This window comes from Quercus suber, unplaced genomic scaffold (assembly GCF_002906115.3).
Source record: "Quercus suber isolate HL8 unplaced genomic scaffold, Cork oak 2.0 scaffold_27, whole genome shotgun sequence".
Lineage (NCBI taxonomy): Eukaryota > Viridiplantae > Streptophyta > Magnoliopsida > Fagales > Fagaceae > Quercus > Quercus suber.
Window position 1 is genome coordinate 1,257,603 of NW_027069492.1, and position 24,621 is coordinate 1,282,223.

At 32.6% G+C, this 24,621-nt stretch overlaps 1 protein-coding gene and 1 pseudogene across 1 annotated transcript; one reads left to right on the forward strand and one right to left on the reverse strand.

Moving 5' to 3' along the window:
* The first annotated feature begins 13,451 nt into the window (after positions 1 to 13,451).
* Positions 13,452 to 15,631, forward strand: LOC136065619 (uncharacterized). Its single transcript, XM_065769109.1, has 2 exons — positions 13,452 to 15,548; positions 15,608 to 15,631. The coding sequence occupies exons 1-2, from the start codon at positions 13,452 to 13,454 to the stop codon at positions 15,629 to 15,631; spliced, it is 2,121 nt and encodes a 706-aa protein (XP_065625181.1).
* A 5-nt stretch (positions 15,632 to 15,636) lies between these two features.
* On the reverse strand, positions 15,637 to 22,761 carry LOC112006683 (uncharacterized; annotated as a pseudogene).
* Positions 22,762 to 24,621: the final 1,860 nt, after the last annotated feature.

The following is a 24,621-nucleotide window of genomic DNA, read 5'->3' on the forward strand; positions in this document are numbered from 1 at the left end:
CTGGACTTTTTAGCTAGGTTTTGTGCTATCCAAATTGCCCTAATTAGAAAACCCTCAGGTTTCCTATACTCACTGGAATAATAGCTTATCCAAGAATATAACACACCTTGCACCAAGAGTACTTATATTGGCAACTCAAATCTAGAATCAAGTGGCTAAATTATGGCGATGCTAACACAAAATACTTTCATCTAAAAATCTTACAACATAGCAGCCAATCTTGTATTGTGACCCTCAAAGATGGGACAGGGCTATGGCTCTCTGGGGACACTTTAACCACCCATATTATTGACATGTTTAAAAAAAAATTTATGGCCACTTCATCTCAAATAAGGTCAAAAGCCAGCTTAGGCTAGCAACATAGTCAAAATAGCCCCTTTTTAGAACATTACTAGTGGCTCTTGAGTATTCCCCAACCGGAGGAGATTTCTAGGAATGTCCTCTCTCTTCCTCCCTTGAAGGCCCCGAGGCCGAATGGGTATAATGCAATTTTTTTCCAAAAGAATTGGCACATTCTCGGGCCAAGTGTGATTCAGGTCATTCAAGAGATACTTGAAAAGTTAACTATTCTGCCTGATTGGGGCATAACTAATTTTTTCCTTATCCGAAAGTGGCTCACCTAGAGATGATCAATCGATTTCGACCGATTAGTCTATGTAATACTCTATATAATTTTGTATCCCAAGTTATCCTGCAATGTCTCAAATCCTATATTGCAAATATTATTAATCCTTGTTAGGTAGGGTTTGTTTTAGGGTGCTAGACGAGTGATAATATTATTCTTGTTCAAGAGATTATTCGTAAGCTAATGCATAAAAGGGGTAAAAATGGTTACGTAGCGTTAAAATTAGACCTTGATAAAGCCTATGATCGCCTAGAATGGTTGTTTATTAAGGGATCACTTGAATTTTTTCAAGTCCCGCCAAATTTGATCACGCTCATTATGAACATGATATCATCAACCCGCTACCATATACAATGGAATGAAGTTCCTCTTCTGGAAGTGATCCCAAGTAAGGGAGTGCATCAAGGAGACCCACTATCCCCATATCTCTTTATTCTGTGTTTGGAACGCCTCTCCATTCTGTTGGAGAAAGCAGTTTAGGACAGAACGATCCACCCTATAGGGTTCAAGGGCTAGATTCGAATGTCCATTTATTTTTCACAAATGATATTTTTTTTTTTTTTTGTTCACAAAGCCAAGGTAATGATCTGCCAGATTCTTAGTAGAATTTTACAGAAGTTTTGCCATTGTTTAGGCCAAATCATTAGTACCCACAAAATCTCGAATATGGTTTTCGCCTAACACCCCTCAAAAAACAAAGGATTAGGTTGCAGTAATATTTGACATACCTACCACGATGTAGATAGGCTCATATTTGGGAACCCCATTTTCTCCACCCATCAAACGGCCTATGCATACCAATATTTAGTTGACAAAATTCAAAAGAGAATTGAAGGACAGCAAGCCAAATATCTTTCAATGGCTGGCCGTGTCACATTAGTCAAATCTTCGGTGACTTCCATCCCCACCTATGCCATGCAAATAACTCTGCTTCCCGAAAAGTTAGCTAGCAATTAGACAAATTTAGTTGCTAGTTCTTATAGGGAGACACGAGTCAGTAGCAGAGCTATAATATAGTTAGATAGAAAACTATAACACTTCCAAAAGACACAGGGAGTTTGGGAATACAATTGATCCGATATAGGAATAGGGCAATTCCTATGAACCAAGCCTGGAGACTGTATCATCAACCCACTATGCTCTGGGGCCAAGTCTTAAAAAATATATTCCACATACGAACCGGTTTGATAGTGCCAAAACTCCTAAAGGGTCCCATATTTGGAAAGCCCTGTATGAAGGGATGCAATGGTTACAAATGGTATAAAATGGATATTAGGGGATGGGCAAACTATCAGGTGTGGGATGACCACTAGATCCCTAAGGGCACCCTATGGAGTCGCATTAAAGGACCGCTAATGCAAAACGAAGAAAACCACCTTGTTAGCCCGTTGCGAAACAATCATACTTAGACTTTAGACTCTCTTCAAGTTTCTCTCCCAACACAAATTGAGCAACTTATTAGAGGTATTTTGGTGGCACGGCTTTCTAGGCTCCCGGATTCCTTTGTATAGCCATATAATGATGGCATTTGCTAGGTTAATTCCTCATCAAAAATTTTATACCAACAAAAACATGTGCCTCTGGATAAACCGTTATGGAATTGGATATGGAAATTACAATGCCCCAAAAAGATCCAACTATTCCTTTGGAAAGCCATACGCAATCAGGTTCCCACAAGGCAATATTTAGCATTTTCTCACCCAAACATTAATGATCAATGTCCTAGATGCAACAATTTGGAAACAAAAATTCATATCTTACATGATTGCCCCTAGGCTAAGGAGGTTTGGTGTCAATCCCTAGGTATCCTGCCACTTTTCTTTTTTTCACACACCCTTACAAGCTTGGCTGTAAAGCAATGCTATCGCTGATAGTGTTATTTTGCACCAACAACTCCCGTGGAAAATATATTTTCCCTTCCTATGTTGGCATTTATGGTTAGATAGAAATAAACGTATTTTTAAGGATTGGTTCAAGCAGTAAGAAATAAATGTATTTATGGTTAGCATAGACTAGTCTACACAACAGTGCAAGTAGCTGCAAAATTTTTTTTTTCTTAGCCAACTCTGATAAACCAGTTCAAGTTAGGACTCCACGAATTATTAAATGGGATGCGCCAAACGAACCCTATGTAAAGCTAAATATGGATGGTAGTTCCATAGGTAACACAGGATGGCCAGCGTAAGGGGCCTACTACGAGATAGCTCTGGGTTATGGATATCAGGATTTTCTCTAAATATGGGTATAGCCACTAATACTATGGCATAGTTGGGACCAGTTAGGCAGGTCTTCCTGTTGGTATGGGACTTAGGGTTCAAATTTATCTAGCTCGAGATTGATTTTGTAACAATTTTATCCTGGTTAACTGACAAAAATTCTACGTACCCTCCTGATGTGTTTCCTTTAATATGTGATTGCAGGAGCCTTAAGGAGTGGGCATAGGAGGTTCAGGTGCACCATATATATCGTGAAGAAAACAACTGCGTGGATGCCCTAGCGAAATGGGAAAACCACCAACAACATCTCTTGACTATCTACAACACTTGTCCCAGTTTTGTATACAACTGTTTAGTAAGGGATTTGGCCGACCTCGGGAGTACTAGACTATGTGCCCGAAGGTCGGATAATGATTCTGTTGTATAAACTTCTATTATAATTATATAAGACTTCTTGTTTCTACCCCCCCCCCCCCCCCCCACCAAAAAAAAAACTTTGATTGAAAAAATATATGGATAGGCCGATTTTAGTTTCCAAGATTCATGGAATCTAATCCTTATTTGAAACAAAGCACCAACAATATGGAGACAACGTTAGTTTAGAATCACATAGGACATGCATTAAGAAAGTGAAATTTTACAAGAATTATAAGTTTGAACATCATACTGCTAAAAATCAAAAACTTATAGCATGCTCAAAATATGTTAAAAGTCACTAATGGGAATGATTATGTTAGGTTCTAAAGATTTAGAATTAAATATTTAGAATGATCATTGTATTGTGTTGGCAAACCGAGATCAAAACATGTCTAGTCTAGGTGTTTAGGCAATACTTAAATAAGGGCGATTCAAGTTTTGAGGTCTAGCTGTTTGCAGAAAAGAAAAGTGAGGTTCTGTCTTTCTCTATCAATCAAGAATTAGGCTCGACCGATTGAATATCACAAGTCCAATTTTTTCTGTAGAATTTTAAATAGGCCCAAGCCCGCGAAAACGTTTAGGGTTTCACTTAAACTTCTCTACATATAAAAAAATATATTAAAAAAAAAAAAAAAAAAAAAACCTTAGCCACATTTTGGGGTGTTGAAGAAGACTTGTGTTACTCTTTCTGAGATTTGAAAGGTTTTATACCTTCTAACTACACAAGAATCTACCAAAGCAAGAACTACAATCAAGGATTGGTAGAAATAGTTGCTGCATCAAGATCAACAAGAAAAGGTGATCTGAAACCTTTGAGTGGGATCTCAAAGTCACAAGCAAGGCAGCTTGTATTGCTGTAAATCCAAGAAGAGAAAGAGTTCATGGATTTAGAGCTTGCACGTGGTCGTGTCATTAAGTTACTATTGGAGGTAGCATTAGATTTAGGGTTAAATCTTTTGTGAAAACTTCGATTCTCTTATAATGGATTTGGTTTACCTTGAGGATAGTTAGGTCAAACTCTCTCCAAGTTTTTATCTTGAAACGGTTAGTTTCATTGGTTTTCCTAGGTTATCATATCATGGTGTTATTTACTTTTCCGCATCTTTGCATGATATAATTTATTTGTGTTTGACCTAGACCTAAAAATAATCTAAGTAATCACTTGGTTAATAAATTAAGTTAAACAATCTGTTTTAAGAGGTCTAAACGAACTTTCAAATTCCATTTTATCTCTTATTAGCAAGGAGCAAAGAGTACTCAATAACATAGGGGCGTCATTTTGTGTACGATTTGTTATGTAGTTATGCATTAGTAATCACATGACCAGCAAACCGCTGCTGCAAGTAAATGATCAATGCAAAAAGCAACCCTAGGGGATAACAAAATCCCAAGCAGTGGAATACAAATTCATACCAGGATTTGCATATATATATATATATATGACTCATCATAGTGGCAAAAATATTTGTGAGAGCTTATCTCCTATTGTTTAATGTACAATTTACGCAATATATAACGCAATTGATCCAACCAAAAGTCGTCTCATCAATTACAATAAGCCTAATTGACCTCAACTAATAAACCGCAAATATGTCCTATGAGAGGGCTTTGTCGATCCTTCTTTTGTTTTTGTTAACAATCTATTTAAATAATTATTATGCCTTTTGAGTTTTTACCATATAATAATCATTGTGACTCCTCAAATATGTCAACTGTTGAAATTTTTTTTTTTTTTTTGGTGCACTCATTGTTTTATCATTCCTTATTGTCCAAATAATAAATTTTTTTTTCTTTCTATTGTTCTTGCATGTTAAATCTACGTTGTTGTTGTTGTTGGTTTTTTTTTTTTTTTTTTTTTTTAATCACAAAAGTAAATTAATTTTATGCAATATATATTGAAGTTTTTCTTAATTTATTTTTGTGACTCTTCGAAAAGTTTCATAAATCTTTAACTTGATTTCAATGGATTTACTATTTGTGTTAATCGATGTAAGTGCTAAAGTTGATTTTATTGAATGTGTTGTACTATGTGTGCTATTAAAGGGCAATCTTACGATATGCACTAAGGTGTTCATAATTGGCTAGTGAACAGTGGTGAGATGGTTATTTATGCCTTTCTCAAAAGGATCAAGTCCGACAGTTAAATAACATGTGACTTCAAGATTAAGACAAAGTGATAAACACTATAAACATCTTTCCCATACAACATGCACTACAAAATTTCAACTAGTCAAGTGCAATAAATAAGCTCATCCAAACTAAACAAAGTACATCAACATGTTATGTAAAGATAAGGTGGCAAATCTTGATTTCAAATCCAAGATGTGAAATACAAAACACAAAAAACTTTTTGGTTTAAAAAAAATTTATGACCAAAGACAAAAGCACACATTATGTTAAATGAACAATGCAAAACTATGCATGATAGTGCTTACTAAGCTATAAAGGGTATACAAACAAGAAATATCAATTTCTTAATTAACCCTTGAGTACATGTACAAACTAGTACATACTCACAAAATCAGAAAAAGCTTAGCACTTATATAACACACACTATTCAAGTTTCTTCACAATGTCAAGCATGTTCTAAATCAAGAGAGAGATATCATAACTCATGTAATCCTCAAAAGAAATAACTAGGCACAAAATAAAATATTTTTGTCTTTTTGAAATTTTCAATGTTTTTGGATTTAAAAAAATAAAAATAAAAACAACTTAAAAAACAAAACAACCAAAAACAGAAACAAAACATGTCCACAAATAATTGAAAGCATTAAATCAGGGACAAGTCAGCAACAAAACATGTCCACAAATAATTGAAAGCATTAAATCAGGGACAAGTCAGCAACACTCACCTTAGAGAATCTTTTCTCACTCGTTTAGCACGAGTCTTCGGCATTGTAGGTGAAAATCCATGAGAAGTAGAGTGTATTTGGGGAATTACACCAATCTTCTGAGAAAGACTAAAATTCTGCAAATTCCTTTCACAAGCCAACAAGCTTAAATTTTTCAAAAGAATATGAAACAATTTATATAGATTTATAGCAGGAGAAATATCATCACGTATCTTAGATTGAAACAAAGAATGTTTAATTTTCAATTTATGACAATTATGACGAATGTGACCACGAACACCACAAAAGTGGCAAACAGGAACAAATTTAGGAACATCAGTATTCCTAACAGCAAATCTAGTCTCAGATTTTGGTTTTTGCCTCAACAAAGAACAATTTGGTTTAATATACCAACAACACCACAAAGGTGACATGTAGGCACAAAAACATATTTATTATGCTCTCTAATAGTAGGTTTAGACATAGGTTTAGAAACTTCAGCGTCTACATCAGAACTTTTACATTTGTCTAACCTAGCAAAATAAGTCTTTTCTTTATTATTTCTCTTGAAAGGAAAGATATAAACTTTCTCAGTTTTAGGCTTAAGAGAAACAGAAAAACTTCTGTTATCAACAACAGGCTTGATACTAGTCAAATTTTCAATCTTAGTTTTAGATTTAATTAACTCTTGTTCCAAACTTTTCATCTTCTCATCTTGAGAGGAAATTTGATTTCTCAAAAATTCATTCTTTTTATTAGGCTCATCCAATTTCAAAATCAAATCCTCTTTTTCAAGATTAGCCAATTTTAACTCTTCCTTGAATTTCTTAGAAATTTTCAAAAATTTAGATAATTCCTTACGAAGAGTTTCAAAAGCATCAGAAAAATCAACAGAAACAATAGTGTCCTTTTTATTCAAAGCATTACAAACATGAGCAGAAACATACTTCAAATTATCTATGATAACAGGGGTCAAGGATTAGCTCTTAGATCAAAAGATCTAAAACGAAAGAGCTACCCGCTCTGATACTACTTAATAGAAATTTAGACCCCTTAAAACACAACAATTGGATTAACCTAGTTTATTAGCCAAGTAATTAATTTAGTCAAATTATGCAAATTTAGGTTAACACAATCAAATAATCATATCAAGATATAAAGCAGCAGAAAAGTAAATAACACAATGATATGATCTCCCAGGAAAACCAAACCGGTAAAAACCTGGGGAGGATTTGACCTAACTATCCTCAAGGTAAACTTGAATCCACTATCTTGAAAGAATCGAAGTTCATACAAAAGGACTTATAAGCTCCTTGCTCGACTTTCTAATGCTACTCACCAGTAGAACTTACTGACACGACCACGTGTAAGCTCTGAATCCACAGACTCCTTCTTTCTTGGATTCTCCACAAAATACAAACACCCACGCTTGTTATTCTTTAAGCTCTAATGGCAGCAACTGAGTTGATCATCAAGATGTTGAAATAATCTCTACCTTGGAAACCCTAAGTTTATGTGAAGAAAAGCTCCTCAATGATCTCATAAGAGATTCACACAAATCGCAAATTATGAGCAACAAAGACTTAGAGAGGTTTGGGTACAAAGCCCTAGATACAAAAGAGGCACTCTCTTCTCTCTCGCCAAAAGCTCTCAGAAACGTGGCTTAGGGTTTCCTTTATATAGTGGGAGAAGTAGATCTGAAACCCTAATCCTTAATGGGCTTAAGCTGCTGTTTGCGCTGGCTTAAAATTCTGCAGATACGATTTTTGATTGATCGAGCATGTTCTTCGATCGATCGAACCAAGCAGAATATGAAGTCTTCTTCTTGCAGCTTGTATGTTCTTGAATCTTAACTTGAATCACCTTGATCATTGTTTAATAAAACCTATAGACTCTAAGATCTATATCTAGATAAGTTTGTGTTTACGATTTGCCAATTGTTCTAAACATTTAGAACCTAACAGATACGAACAGAAAGAAACACTCGTCTAGCTTACAATACATATGACATATCCAACTTAGAACCTTTGCTCAGGTCTATCATCTAGTTGGATAGAATTCTACCTAGGTCTATGAAATACAAGATTATTGAGTAGGTGCTAAGCTCAGCAACTCTTGAAATGCAAACGTGGGGAATAATAATTGTGCCCCCATGAATATTGTCTAAATATATGATTTTTACAAAGCCTTGTAAGTTAATTGTTACCTCTTAATGTTTAATGTTTAGGACTGTTACCTCAACTCAAAAATTGCTACAATAGAATAACTAAAAATTAGGTAATGGACCCTAATAATATGATAGCAAGATTCATCATTGTAAGGTTAAATTTATTCAACCATTTTGTTGCCTTTATTCCATACTAAATTTGCTTGTAATTTAGCATTTAGAAACCCTGTATTTAGGTGAGAATCATGTAAGGGTAGTGTGAGAGTGAGTGTGAAGAAAAACTCAAGAGTGTGCACTCAAGAAGCGCCTCACGACTGGATCTCGTGACTGGCGAGTTGCTAAAGGTGGCACACATGTGAAGCATGCAGGGGAGCTGAAGAGTCACGCCAGTTGTTGTACTACAGGACAAAACTTCCAGTCTGACCAGGCCGTTAGCTCGCAACTCAAACTTACGACTTATTCTAGTCGCGAGCTTGAGTCGCCAGAACACTTTATTTGTTACAAAATTAACTCTTCGCATTCCATACACACCCATCTATAAATACCCTTATACCCACGTATTGTTTAGAGCTGCTAGAGAGAATTTTGAGAGGCAACCCTAGAGAAAAACAAGAATGATTCATCCACAATTTTCATCCTTTAATTCTCCAAATTCCTCTACTCTTACCATCTCCATTGATACATTCATACCTTATTTGTGAGGAGGTATTTTGTTGCTTGGGAAGCAATTCAAAAGGGACCAATTCATTTTGGTTGATACAATGGGCAATTGCGAGATTTGGTAAGCTAGAGAAAACATGGTTCAGTGTAACCCTGTTGGAGCAAAAAGTTTAGAGGGCTTAGGTGCACTGGGTAGATTACGCTTGGAGGGTCTTCTGCTATTCATGTATCCTAACTATATTCTCTAGTGGATTATTGACCGCTTCGAGGGTGGCGGAGAGGTTTAATGCCGAGAACTTCGGTTTCCTCTTCGATAACACATCGCTGTGTTGTCTTTGTGTTTGCATCTCTCTTACCTTAATCTTTGCCTTCAAATTACTACTGTGGTTGTGATTAATTTCGGTTTAAATTGTTTTACCATTTCTATTCTAGCTTATTTTCATATTCCGCACATACATTGTTTGATTATAAGCTTGTATTGATAATTTGTAAATTGGGGATCTAAACGTTAATAAGTGTTTTACACACATATTGAACATTCAATCATTATAAACCCAACTTCACACTACAATTCTTCTAAAAAAAAAAAAAAAAACTCATACTACAATGAAGGTAACGCATTGAGTATTTAAATTCTCAGTTTATGATTCTATAAATAAAATAAATAAATAAAAACTTAAGTTTATTCCTATATAAAGAGCCTTTTAAACTTAAGCATTAGAGGCATTGAGAGCCTTTAGGCCGCCACCACATTGGTGTCCTTTGACTCCCTTCTTTTATTAAATATCCACATCAATTGTGCAATGAACAACACCTTCATTAATCATTTTTATTTTTATTTTTTTATCCTTCAGATAAAAGCCTTTTTTTTTTCTTTCCATAAAATGCTTTTCATTTATACCACCAACAATCCACCATTCCCAACCAACTGCGCGCCCAATTAATGAATTATAATGTCTATTTGTTCTAACTACTCAGCCCTGAATTTAAAAAAATAAAAATAAATGAAGTTTCATAAATCATAAATCATAACCTTCTCCCCTTTTTTCATATGTGTTCAAATACTTGTTATTCAAAAAAAAAAAAAAAATTTTTTTTTTTTTTGGCTCAATAGCGACCTTTAGACAAATCTGAATGAGCATTTGTTGTCTTCTCTTCCTCTAATACTATTTGCCTCCTTTAGAAAATTCATATTTTTAATGACATACCATCTAATATATTATTTTTTGAAATAATCAGCTAACAATTTTCAACTACTCTTCTTAATATTAAAAAAAAAAAATAAAAATAAAAATTGAGTATCAACTTTTCAAATATATTTGATAACAAATTAGGAGAGTAACCATTTGTGTCCATTGACTTTTCTATATAAACATTAGTTTGGAAATTTTGAAAATAAAGAATGAATAATAGTATAATGCATTAATGCTGCTAGCTAAATAATGACACTTTTTTCTTCGGACTAATTACACTATTACCCTTGAACTTTATATCATTTTACAATTACCTTTTTAAATTATAAAAATACACACTTACCTTCTAAATTATACCATTTTTACACTTAGTACCTAAACTATGAGAATGCACAAGGAAGATTTCCACTAGTGTTTCCCCCTCTTTTTTAATAGATTGAAGTTTATCAAAAAAAAAAAAATCTTTTATCTGTGGCTTAGTCCAAAAGCCTTTTTAGATGTATATCATTATCAGTTTCTTTAAGACCTTTTTCTATTTTCTCGTATGTGTTTTAAAATACTTCATATTCAAAAAAAAAAAAAAAAAAGTCAAAAACAAAGCATTTTTTTGGGGCTTAATAGCGACCTTTAGACAAATCTGAATGAGCACTTGTTGTCTTCTCTTCCTCTCATACTATTTGCCTCCTTTAGAAAATTCATTTTTTTAATGACATACCATCTAATATATTATTTTTTGAAATAATTAGCTAACAATTTTCAACTACTCTTCTTAATATTAAAAAAAATAAAAATTGAGTATCAACTTTTCAAATATATTTGATAACAAATTAGGAGAGTAAACATTTGTGTCCATTGACTTTTCTAAATAACAAACTAGAAAACTAGTTATTTGTGTCCATTGACTTTCTATATAAATATTATTTTGGAAATTTTCAAAATAAAGAATGAATAATAGTATAATGCATTAACGCTACTAGTTAAATAATGACACTTTTTTTCTTTGGGCTAATTACACTGGTACCCTTGAACTTTATATAATTTTACAATTACCTTTTTAAATTATGAGAATACATAATTACCTTCTAAATTATACCATTTTTAGACTTAGCACCTAAACTATTAGAATGCACACTTTACATCATTAAACTATACTCCTTTTATATTTACGTTCTAAATTATGAGAATGCATACTTACTTTTCTGAACTATAACTTATAAGATGGGGTGCAAAATGTTACACAAGTAAGAGTTTATACGGGGCTATGTGTACTATTCCATAGGTAATAGTTTAGGAAAGTAAGTATATTCCCATAATTTAGAAAGCATGTGATACATTAGAAATAATTTAGGAGGTAAGTGTGTATTTTTATTGTTTAGGGGCAAGTGTTAAGTGTGAATATTGTGTGAAATATTTCTTGACCCTGAGGAGTGTGAACCAATAATTAGCATGGTTTTAAAAACCAGTATGGTGAAAGAACCGAAAAAGGAGCTAATTACTGGTTTTATGGTCGGACCAGGGTTCGATTGATGGTCGAACCGATGGTCTCATAAATAATTTAATTATTATTTATTTAAATTATATAAATAATTAATAATTTTTTAATGTACTAAAACTAACAAATCAATAGTAATAAATATGTTTCCTTTTAAAAAAATACAAGTATATAAAATAATAACATTACAAAACAATCATCCTTAACATAATAAATTTTCTACAAAACCAAATAAATAAGTTCATTAGTCGTTACATTTACATCCAAATGGCAAATAGCAAATAAGTTCATTACATCCAAATAGCAAATAAGTTTTAAAGTTTTAAACAAACAACTACTAAGTTTTAAGACCCAAGCCTCATTTGTTATGAAGAAAATTGAAATCAATATCATCATGTGAACCAAATGCTCCACCACTAGCATCATTATCATCATCCTCATTCTCATCTTCTTCATCTTCAACTTGAATATGATGATTTTTATCTCTAAATCCAGGAGGAGCATCAAGATCATCACGAAATGATTCCAACTAGATGTCTTTTCATCCTATTGATGCCCCCTCCTTTATAAATTTTCCCACAATGTATACATATATAACTACTTTTTCCGTTTTTTAACTCTTCATTACATGATCCCATGCGGGATCACATTTCGTTCTCACGAATGAAGAATTAGCATTAGACTCGGTTGTAGAAGCATATTCATTAGATGGTATAGAGGCGGACTCCATTTCACTTAACAATTTGAGACTGGCAGCAACCATTTTATCAACAAAAAAATTCATCAACACAACATACACAAACAATAGTATAATACTCTGTAAACTATATTTCACAAATAATAATGCTCTGTAAATCAAATCCACAACATACACAAAATCACAAATAAACTAAAATGCTATTGTAAACTAATAATTGAAGTTACCACTTACTAGTGAAGCCACGGAAGGAGAACTTGAGATGAAGCCAAGAACATGAACTGAGAATCTGAGATGAAGCCGAGAGAAATGGAAAAAAAAAAGAAAAAAAGAAAAAAAGATCAAAATCAAAATCAAGTAATGAAGTAATCAAAATAAAAAGAAAATAATATTAATTATTACCTGATGAAGTCGAGAGAAAAAAAAAAAAAAACCAGAACCAAGAAAATCAAAATCAAGTAATCATAACAAAAAAAAAAAAAAGAATAATTCTCGACACCGAGAAGCAGAGAGCAAAGAGGGTGAGGGTGAGATCGTGAGGAAAAAAAAAAAAAAAAAACAACCAAAACACTTCACAGCTTCAGACGCCGAGAGGATGAGAAGGGGAAAAAAAATTTCAGAAGCGTGCGTGAGGTGAGACCGTGAGAGTGAGGTAGAGAGAGTGAGGGATATTCCTGATTTCAAAGAGAGTGAGCTTGAGCTGAGTAAGGTAACGGGGCAGAGAGCTTGAGACCGTGAGAGAGGCGTGAAATGAGGTGTCAGGTGTGAGAGATGAGAGTGTTTAGGAGAGGCGTGAGTCATTAGGGTTAGTTTTAGGCTGGGAAAAGGACAAAAAATCTCAACCGGTCAGTATCCGTTTTGACCATGCCAGTTCTTGGTTATCCAGTTGAACTGGCCGGTTTTCACATTTCCCCTAGTTTTTAAGCTATTTCCAGTTTTTAACTATAATCGGACTGGATTAAAGGCTGGTTCATGGTTGAACGGTTGGACCAACTGGTCCGGTCCGATTTTTAAAACCATGATAATTAGTCAAGAAAGAAAGGGTAGCGTTATAACTTATAAATGAGCATGTGTAGTTCAGTCTTCAAACCCTAGTGTTGTTCTCGTTCATCTTTCTTTTCTCTACAAGAAAGATACAATTACTAAGGCCATGAACTCCTTTGCAATGACCAACTCTTCACCAAAATGGCACTCGCTGCCATGGTTTTTCATCCTTTTCTTTCTTTCCGCCACCTTCCTTTTCATCTCTGTCACTTCCTCTGCCTCTCAAGATACTTACTATGAGTACTGTTCTTCAACTGTCGCAGGCTCCAACTCCAAAGAATTTCCACTCCCAAAATTGACATTTCCTCGATCCCATATTGGTTACTACACTGGTGGTGATAATCTCCACACCCAAAACTCGTATTCTTACTCTCCCACTTTCTCAAACTCCGTTTCACTTCGCACCAGAGCTGTTCATGAAACTGATAACCCAGACTTATTCAAGGTTGATCTGAGTTTAACATTTCGAGTCTCAAATATCTACTACCAAGATAGGCATCGAAGAAATTCAGTAACTTTTAAACTACAAGGTTACAGGTCAGAACCAGAAGGGAACCTTTGTGCGGTTGGAACAGGTTTTACTTACTCCAAAGAAGATTATTTGCTCAAGCTTTCTGCTGTTCTTAAGCTCTCTAATCTCACAAAGTCAACTAATATTACTAGTTTGATTACTGGGACTTTAGAGAGTCTGAGTTCTGATAATAAAGATTCCTACTTTGATCCAATTTCCATGTTGTTGTTTCCTCATCAAATGAATTACAAGTACTCATATGTTTCCGATGTTTCCAAAGATCGTTGTTCTAGTGGAAGTGATCATCTTCCAAAAGGCTTGTCACTTAGTTCTCTGCCAACAAGCAGTTTCTGTTCAATAGTCACAAGGGCAGTCAATCAATTCAATTTGAAATATTCAGGGGGTTGCGTTTCTGCAAAGAATTGCAGCAATCCTTTGGATAAGAATATCGGATATGTGCCAAATCTTATGTCTTTGAGTAAAATTGAATGTTCTGAGGATAAAGAAAGGATGCGAGTCCTGGTGCAGTTTGCTAACGGGAGCTCTATTCATTATTACCGGCATTTCAGTGCCAATATGGCTCTGGTTGGGGAAGGATCATGGGATGAGAGCAAGAATCAGCTCTGTATTGTTGCTTGCAGATTTATGGGCATGGATCAATCTTTTTCTGATGCTCATCTTGGTGATTGTTCAACCATGTTGAGCTTGAGGTTCCCTGCAGTCTGGTCAATCAGAGGTGCTAGTAGCATTGTGGGACAACTTTGGAGCGAAAGGTCTGTGAATGAATCCGCTTACTTCGATAATATCATGTTTCAAAGTGGTAGCAATCATATGCAAGGCGATGCCGTTGTGTCTGGTGTGAAGTATGAGTATTCCAAGATTGACTTAGCTAGGAAGTCATGCTCAAATCCTGCTAAAACCAAAGGGAAAGTGTACCCAAATGCGTTTTCTCATGAAATGAGATTTGACATGTCAGTGAAAATTTCAGAAGGAAAAATGGGTTGGGGCTATTCTACCCCAATCTCTGTTGATAATCAGCTCCATCAGTACTCAAGCTATATGGAGTCTGAAGAGCCAGCGAATTTCAACAGCAGTGGTCCAGTCAATATCAGCTACCACATAGGCCTCACAACGTACTCGAGTAACTCAACGAGCTCTCCATTCAACACATCTTTAAAATTGCAAGAGAGCTTTGAGATCTTAGCTGAAGGGTTGTATGATGCTGAAACAGGAATCTTGTGTATGGTAGGGTGCAGAACTCTTGACTCAAATGATTATTTGGATTGTGAGATTCTTGTCAATTTTGAGTTCCCTTCAACAAATAAAAGAAATTCAGATCCTATCAAGGGAACCATTCAAAGCACACGGGAAAAAATTGATAATCTTTACTTTGAAGTTTTAAACTTGACTGCAAATGCTTATTACAGGGATCAAACCTCCATTCGGAGGATGGATGCAGAAATCATCATGGTACTTATCTCCACAACACTTTCATGTGTTTTTGTGGGACTCCAACTCTTTCATGTCAAAAGGCACTCTCATGTGCTTCCCTTCACCTCACTTGTCATGCTATCAATTCTCACTTTGGGTTACATGATACCTCTTGTGCTCAACTTTGAAGCCTTGTTCCTGGGAAATTATCGTCAGCAAAGAATATTCCTTAACAGTGGTGGATGGATTGAAGCAAATGAGGTAACTGTAAGGATGGTTGGAATGGTAGTTTTCTTGTTTCAATTCCGTCTTCTGCATAGAACATGGTCCGCAAGAAGGGGTGAAGGAATCAGAAGGCTTTGTGGGTTGCTGAGAAGAGGGTTCTCTTTGTGGTTTTACCATTATGTGCAGCTGGGGCTTCAGTAGCTGTGATAGAACTGTGAACAATCCAATGAGCGCATGCCAAAAATCTTGAAATTCCCAGTGCAAACACATAGTGGGCTGTAAATGGTTCAATCATCTGAAACAATATAGCCAGAATGGACCAAAATTAGTATGAATTTCCTAGAAATTTATAAAATGCTGAGTTTAAAGTAAAGAGAGGAATGAAGCTAAAACCTTTGCATTCTGCATCAGACGGAGCTGAGGCAGCACCGAAATGGTTTCCAAATATGAACCAAATGCCCAGAGGATTCGACAAATGAGAAAATGATATGTATAAGGGTGGATAGGTGTGGCAAGGATAGCACAAGGCACCACCTGTCATAGAATAACCAGCAGAACATCCTTAATTCATCTCTCTTTATACTTTGCTAAAACAACAGCTGTCTAATTTTTTTTATATTATTTTTTTTATTTTTTATATCTAAGATTAATGGCTTGTTTGGAAGTTTAGAAAGGGAGGAGAGTAGAGGGGAGTAGAGGGAAAGGGAGTAGTGGGGAGGAGAGTAAAGGAGAATGATTCACTTCCACCTTATTTAGATGTTTTTAAAATTAGTAAGGGGGAAGTGATTAATTAGCCCTTCCCCTTGTGTAATTTTGTTAATATAATAAGGATAAATTAGGTAATTTACTTAGTCAATAATTTATGTACTCTACTCTCCCTCCAAATCTCTCCAATTTGGGGAAATTAAAATTGGGGGGCTAGAGGGAGTCCAAACCCCTCCAAACTCCTCCAAACCCCTCCCCCTCATTTTTTAAAAAACTTCCAAATAAGGTAGTTGCATTACTCTCCCTCCCTCTACTCTACTCCCCCTCCTTTTTTAAACATCCAAACATGCCATAAATGGCAATCATTATGAAGTGTTCAATGCAATATATTAATAAAACATTTTGAAAGAATAGCTAATAACTTGACATTAATACTCATATTGTTCCATACGATGGTACAACAAAACATCCTTTTGATGTTTACAAAGATGTGATACAAAATAAAAGCTAATGAAATTTTTTATTTTTTTTTTATTTTAAACCCATACTAGTTCACTTCCCTTGACAGAATTCCAAACACACACTAATTTCAATTGTCATGTAATTTTTTACAGTGGCTAATTATGTTTTAATGTTTAGCTAAAAATATCAGCATTCAACAAAAAGTGAATCACGTAAGAATACAATAATAGTGCAACATTCAAAACAAACAGTCTAAAGCTCATATAAATGCAGCTGTCTTGGCTTTTACTTTCACTAGCCGCGAACCCGCGCGTTGCGCGTAATAATTATTTTTATGGTGGTTTTATTATTATTATTATTATTATTATTATTTTACAATTTAAACTAATCTAGTAATGAGTAATGTATTTCATAATTATATTTTTATTTATTATAAGAAAAAACATAAATGTAATATAGGATCAATCCAAAACACCAAAAAAAACATAAACTACAAAAAATTAATAAAACTTAACAATGATTAATTGAACCAATGTTAGGATAAAATTTTGTTTTTGATAATCTATTAAGGTTATTTTCTTTGTAGAAATTATAATTTTAGCCGCCCAAAACATACTATCAAATAAACAATTATTAACAAAATCTAAGAATTAAATTTCTATACATGCATTGTTATAAAATAATAATAATTAAAATAAAATTGCAAAAGTCAAAATTTGTCACCTATTCGATTATTTTCATTTGGCTAACCTTTGCTTTTCTTTCGTTTGCCTAACCTTTGCTTTTCTTTAAATAAATGACATTATAAAGTACTTCTAATACAACTATTAAGAGCACTTTGTCCACCACAAAGGATTAGAAAATAAACAAAAATTAGTAAAATCTAATAGTTTAACATCTAAATTAAGCACTATAAAAAATAATGCTATGTAACAGAATAAATACCAAATTATCTAAATCATGCTATGTAATAGAATAATATTATATTTTTATATGCTATATTTAATTCTTTAGAACGCAATAGGATAACATTTAACATTCAAAGAGAATAAAAATAAAATAAAAAATAAAAAACAACAACAACAACAACGATTTAAAAAAAAAAAACTAAATCACAATTTAAAAAACAAAACTAAATCGCATTAACCCAAAATAGAGTTTTAAAGAATATAAATAAAAAGAAAATTATGAACCTAAAGTAGAGATACAAGAAAAATAAAAAAAATAAAAATCCACCAAAAAATTTAGAGAGAGAGAGAGAGAGAGAGAGAGAGAGAGAGAGAGAGGGAACCTTTTTTTTTTTTTTTGGTGAGGGAAAACTACGCATAGAATAGAAGAGATAGTGACAAATTTACAGTAAGAAGGTGTGAATAAGAAGAAACAAAAATAAAGGAAGATGAAGGGAAAGAGGAAGAATGATATTAATGTAGAGGGTAGTGGGGAGATAAAAAGGTAAGGGAAGGAGAAAAATTAAAGAAGAAGTGGGGAGATGAAATGGTAAGGGAGAAAGAAAGGTTGGAGAAGTGTAAATATTAAAAAAAATAAATGTTAAAAACAATTATAGAAAAATTGAAAAAAAAAAAAATGCCCTAAAGCTTGAACGTTGTTGTTGTTGTTGTTTATTATTATTATTTTTTTCTTTCTCTCTTTAAGCTGAAAAGGCTCACACAAAACCCTAAAGCTAAACTGAAAAAGTTTTGGGTTCGGCTTGATAATTGAACTAAATAAATAAGAAGTGTGCTGGATTAATTATACAGATTTATTATAGGGTGATAGTGGAAGTAAATAAATAAGTAGTGGGCTGGATTTATTATAAGGTGATAATTGAAGTAAATAAATAGGTAGTGGGCTGCATTTATAGGGCTAAAAACTATAAAAACCTTTTTAAAATTGTAGGAAAATTATATTTTAAAAAAGAAAAGAAAAAAAAGGCAGTATGTTTACCACGTAAGAGCAGTAAGAGCATTTAACGCTACGTTTCAGCTTTTAGTAATATATAGATTACAATAGACTAAGGAGAAACAAATGAATCAGGCATTATTGTTTACCACGTAAGATAATTTCCTAGCAGTATGTTCAATAATCTCGATACTAAATCAACTTCTTCTTTAAACAAAAAGGCAGTTCCATGATTTTAATTGTTTTTTTTTTTTTTACTATGAATAATACTCAATATAGCAAGGATAAGGAATGTAAATTATGATAAATTTAAAGGAAAGGAATGAGTATCGGCTAAATGTTTAAATCTGAACAGAGAAGCAGAAATGTTGTTACCACATAATATAAGGGAAAGTCGTCAAGCTCCTTGATGTAGGTTGATTTCAACTTGAACCGAATCATGTATATAACCCATAATTTTGCCACCAGGGTGGTTACATCTAATATTATGTAAATTCCACCCGCCATAATGGTGAGTAATTTGGTGACCAACCTTGCAGCTACGAACAGAGCTGTGAGTTCTTGAGTCTTTAACGAGAGGCCTGAACAGGGCAATAAAACATTATTAATGAACTAGCAAGACTCCTCAAACTTAATTAATGGGTTGAACTCAACACATATCTTTGTGAAGGTAGATAGAAAATAAAAAGTTTCGTGCTTGTCACACACTCACACTTGGAACCTTAACACCACGTCAAGAAATGCTATAGAAAGAGAATTATTTGCCAAAACAACAGCTGTCTAATTTTTTTTATTTTTTTATATTATTTTTTTTTTAAATTTTTTATATCTAAGATTAAATGGCAATCATTATGAAGTGTTCAATGCAATATATTAATAAGACATTTTGAAAGAATAGCTAATAACTTGACATTAATACTCATATTGTTCCTTATCAAAAAAAAAAAAAAAAAAAATACTCATATTGTTCCATACGATGGTACAACAAAACATCCTTTTGATGTTTACAAAGATGTGATACAAAATAAAAGCTAATGAAAAATATACTTTCTTATTTTAAACCCATACTAGTTCACTTCCCTTGACAGAATTCCAAGCACACACTAATTTCAATTGTCATGTAATGTTTTACAGTGGCTAATTATGTTTTAATGTTTAGCTAAAAATATCAGCATTCAACAAAAAGTGAAACATGTAAGAATACAATAATAGTGCAACATTCAAAACAAACAGTCTAAAGCTCTTATAAATGCAGTTGTCTTGGCTTTTACTTTCATTGCAATAGACTAAGGAGAAACAAATGAATCAGGCATTATTGTTTACCACATAAGATAATTTCCTAGCAGTATGTTCAATAATCTCGATACTAAATCAACTTCTTCTTTAAACAGAAAGGCAGTTCCGTGATTTTAATTGTTTTTTTTTTTTTTTTTTTTTACTATGAATAATACTCAATATAGCAAGGATAAGGAATGTAAATTATGATAAATTTAAAGGAAAGGAATGATTATAGGCTAAATGTTTAAATCTGAACAGAGAAGCAGAAATGTTGTTACCACATAATATAAGGGAAAGTTGTCAAGCTCCTTGATGTAGGTTGATTTCAACTTGAACCGAATGATGTATATAACCCATAATGTTGCCACCAGGGTGGTTACATCTAATATTATGTAAATTCCACCCGCCATAATGGTGACCAACCTTGCAGCTACGAACAGAGCTGTGAGTTCTTGAGTCTTTAACGAGAGGCCTGAACAGGGCAATAAAACATTATTACTGAACTAGCAAGACTCCTCAAACTTAATTAATGGGTTGAACTCAACACATATCTTTGTGAAGGTAGATAGAAAATAAAAAGTTTCGTGCTTGTCACACACTCACACTTGGAACCTTAACACCACGTCAAGAAATGCTATAGAAAGAGAATTCCTATTTTCATGAAAAATAAGTTAGGATACGTTTGGTACACTGTAGTAGCTCCTGTAATGTAATAGTTATTCATGTGTAATATCAATTTGGTCATTTGGTTGCATCTTTATTACATGGAGTAGTTATTACATTGGAATAACCATTCTTTAAATTGAAGAATAGTTATTCCTCTTTAAAATTGATGTAATAGCTATTCCTTAGTGTATATAATAGGTTTTAAAATTAATATATTTCCAAAAATATAAAGTTTCCTTATATATCATCTTTTACAAGTTTTCCATATATAACAACCAAACTTATGAATAAGAATAATTATTCCATTACAATGTCTTCTATTACCTGTAATAAAGATTACTATTCCTAATGTAATCTACATTCAGTGTACCAAACGTACCCTTAAAATTTTTTTTGTTGGGTTGTTATTATTGTTGTTAAGATTTAAGAGTCACATGGCAAACAAAAGTTGAAAAAAGGAAAACATGATATGAAACAATTTGCACTATCTTTTAAAAAAAAATTCCTTAAAACTTTTTGTTTTCCTATCATTCACTTTTTGTCTTTTTCTATTCTCCAAAATTAGCAAAGCAGCATATTTTCAATATATAACACCCGAGCAAGTTACAGAATTTATTATTATTCCATAAAAATGCTTAAATATTAAGTTCTAAGACAACCAAACAGACCCCAATATTTGCGGAACAGGTTATGGAAAAAAAAAAATGTTTGGGTTGCATAGATTTTATATAATTGCTAATTTTGGTGTATAAAGCAAGAAAATAATAAAATTGAAATAGGGACCTCAAGCTCTAATTCCATGTCCCAAATTCTCACAACCATATGCAATGTAACATTATAAAATCTTTTGCTCTTTAATCGGTAAGTTATACACACTTCATATATATATATATATATATAGGTACACAAATGGGAAGGGTACTTTTAGGTGGTTTGAACTAAAAACATATAACGCTACAAAAGATGTTATTATCATTGAGTTATTAGAAATTACAATTTATTCTTATTATATGTTGTATCATAAAAAATTTTGTTTAATTTTTTTTTTTGTTAATTATATTAGTTTATATTTTCAAAATTATATTTTTATTTATTTTTTGATAAAAAATTTTGTTTAATTTTTTTTTTTGTTAATTATATTAGTTTATATTTTCAAAATTATATTTTTATTTATTTTTTGATAAGTTCAAAATTAATAACTTGTCAAAATTATCTTTTAATCTTTCCCCTGAATTAAAATCCTAGTTGTGTCTTCTCAAAAAAAAAAAAAATCCTAATTGTGCTACTTACTTTTCCTTAATCATTAAAATCCTAGTTGTGCTACTAAATAAAAGACTGGTCATTGATATAAACTTAATTCCCAAATATGCATGCCCCCCTCGGCAATGATGTTTAGACTTTAGTCAATAAAGTAAAAGAAACTCAACTTTTTTTATATTTTTTTTTGGGAAGAAAAATAAAAGGGAAAATTATAATTTGTCTTTTAACAATTTGGTTAGACCACAATTTAGTTTACAAATTTTCAAGTGACACGTTTTACCTTTTAAGGTTTGGATTAAAAGTAAAATTGTTAGGATTCCGTCCAAAGTACGCCTAACGATGTCATTTTTACTCCGAACTTTATGGATCAAAATGTAAGCATTGAGTTGGGCTCAAAATAAGGAACTAAATTGTTATTGGGTCAGATTAAAAGGAATAATTTGTTTGTCCAAAAATTACAAAATCTATTAATCTGAATATAATTTAGCTCTCTTTTTCTATTAATCTAAAGTTTAAAAAAGTCAAATATAACAATTATAAGTTTATGGACTAAATTATGATTTTGCCAAACAGCATATAGAATCTAAACAAATATGTTGACAATTTACAAAGATAAATATTCCTAAAAAAAATAAATAAAAAGATAATTTAACACACCAGACAAAACAAATCAACAACAACGGCTTCTGGTTATCTTAAAAATTGATAATAGGAAGACATGCAGTGCAGGTATATAAATATAGATGCATGTACCAGAACAAGTCTTTTTGGTGGTGAGTTTGTAAATCAAGACAATGATCCCCAAAGCATGGGTGAATTCTGAGCCAATGTAGAAGTGGTTGAGATCATGAATGGTATGCTTCAAAGCCACCAAACCTAAAAGTGCAATCATTGCACCAAGACAAATCTTCATCCTCATAGATTGCTTCTTCACCCATTCAGACAACACATTCATAGGTGAACTCCTCTACCTACCCATGATGATCACTCTCTTAGCTCTAGCTAGACACACAAAACTCAAACCAAACAAGAGAGAGCGTTTTTGTTTTGATGTAGTATGGGGGCAAGTAATAAGAGTAAGAGAACCTTTTTTAAAGATATGAAGAGGGCCTGCAGTTGGTATAAAAATATTGAAAGTTCTTAGTTTATGTAGCATGTATTTTGTTTAGCAAAAAAAATGTAGCATTTATTTTGTTTCTATGTTGGTGGGAGCTAATGAGGGGATGACACGTTGGATATATTTAAGGGTATTGGATTCTATTTGAAGTGGGTATGTGTAATTTCCTTGTTTAGGACTACTGATTTCTGGAGATGTAATAAAAGTAATGGTTGGATTAATATGTCTTTAGTTCATTTGTCAATAGATTATTTTAAAATTTTTTTTGATACAACTTTCATGAGAAATATAAAAGTTGTAAAAAAATCATTAAAAAGTTTTAAAAAATAAAAATATTTTCTAAACTAATGCCCTTAGAGCATCAGTTAAGTTTTTCCATAAATTAATATATTCTTAAGTTTTGACTTTTTTGGGACTTCTAATTTACCATTGAAGTCTTGGTTGAAAGAGGTGAAGAATTGAACGGATTATTTTTTTTAAGAGGGTAAAATGTAATTATTATTATTATTATTGGGGCATTGCCATACAAATCGAAAAACTACAAAATTTTCAATAAAGAAATTTTCATAACTTCCTATAAGGAGAGGGGGAGGGATGGCCCCTTCCCCTTAGTAACGTAGTGTGTTTCTTGGTTCTTAACTTATTATTCCTCCTTTTTTCTCAACCACAAAAACGAAAGAAACTTATTCCTCCTTTTTTACTCCCTTTTTTATTTTGAAAAAATTATTATTTTAGAATTTTATTATTTTGCATACCTTAAGGGGATTGATCCAATTTGAGTAATTCAGCTGATATGGTTATAAATCCAACGGTTTCTTACCTTGTAAAACCATGAAGCTATATCCTATATATAAAAAAAAATCCATATTTCTAACATTTTTTTCTATTATATTTATTTATGGATATTCATTTTTTATTCTTATCTAAAATCTGTAGTTGTATGAATAGAGGAATTATCGTCCGATCTGAGTCATGTATTCCATCATGACTCAGGGTTTTGCATAAGGCTATCCTAATTTTTCCTCCAAAAAGAAAAAAATTGTAATTGTATCGTGCCAAAAGTTATTTATTTATTTTAAAAAAGAGAGTTTTGATATCATAAAATTCTTTGTGATGTTTCATGAATGTGGTTCAAATTCAACTTCTTTTTTTTCCTAACAAAAGAATTTGACTTCTTTTTCTCCCACTTTTATTTTATTTTATTTTTTTAAAAGATCTAGTAGTGAGATTAAAAGTATTAATTAAAAAAAGGGAAAAGTCATATAAGATGCAGCGTCCTAGATGGGGTGGCCGTGGCAGACATAGTTCCCTCCCTAAGCTCCCTTGGGCGAGGCCTAGAATAAATTCTTTGGGTAGCATTCATTTCCTAGCAGCCTAGCAAGGTCCATCATCCTATCATGCTCAAGTATTATACAAATTAATTAAAATCATATATAAAATAAAGAAAATACTTTAATAACATTTTTGAAATTCACACAAAATAATAAAAGGATAAAATTCATTCTAAATCCTCTAAGATTGGGTCAATTATCATTTTGGTGTTCAAAGTTTGAATTTTGTCAATTTTACCCTTCAAATTTGCATCCGGAGGTTAATGCAGTCATATTGTCTACTTCTGTTAGACAATTTTCCATAATGCCAACTAAAATCAAATGACATAATTTTAGGTTATTTTTTTAAAAAATTTATTTTAAATAAAATTTTGAATCATTGAAAAAAAAG

Bases quoted from the DNA above. Each gene is read 5' to 3' on its own strand.
- LOC136065619 (XM_065769109.1), top strand. From the start codon at position 13,452: ATGAACTCCTTTGCAATGACCAACTCTTCACCAAAATGGCACTCGCTG. The intron at 15,549-15,607 runs GTAACTGTAAGG...TCTTCTGCATAG, and splicing joins GATGGATTGAAGCAAATGAG to AACATGGTCCGCAAGAAGGG.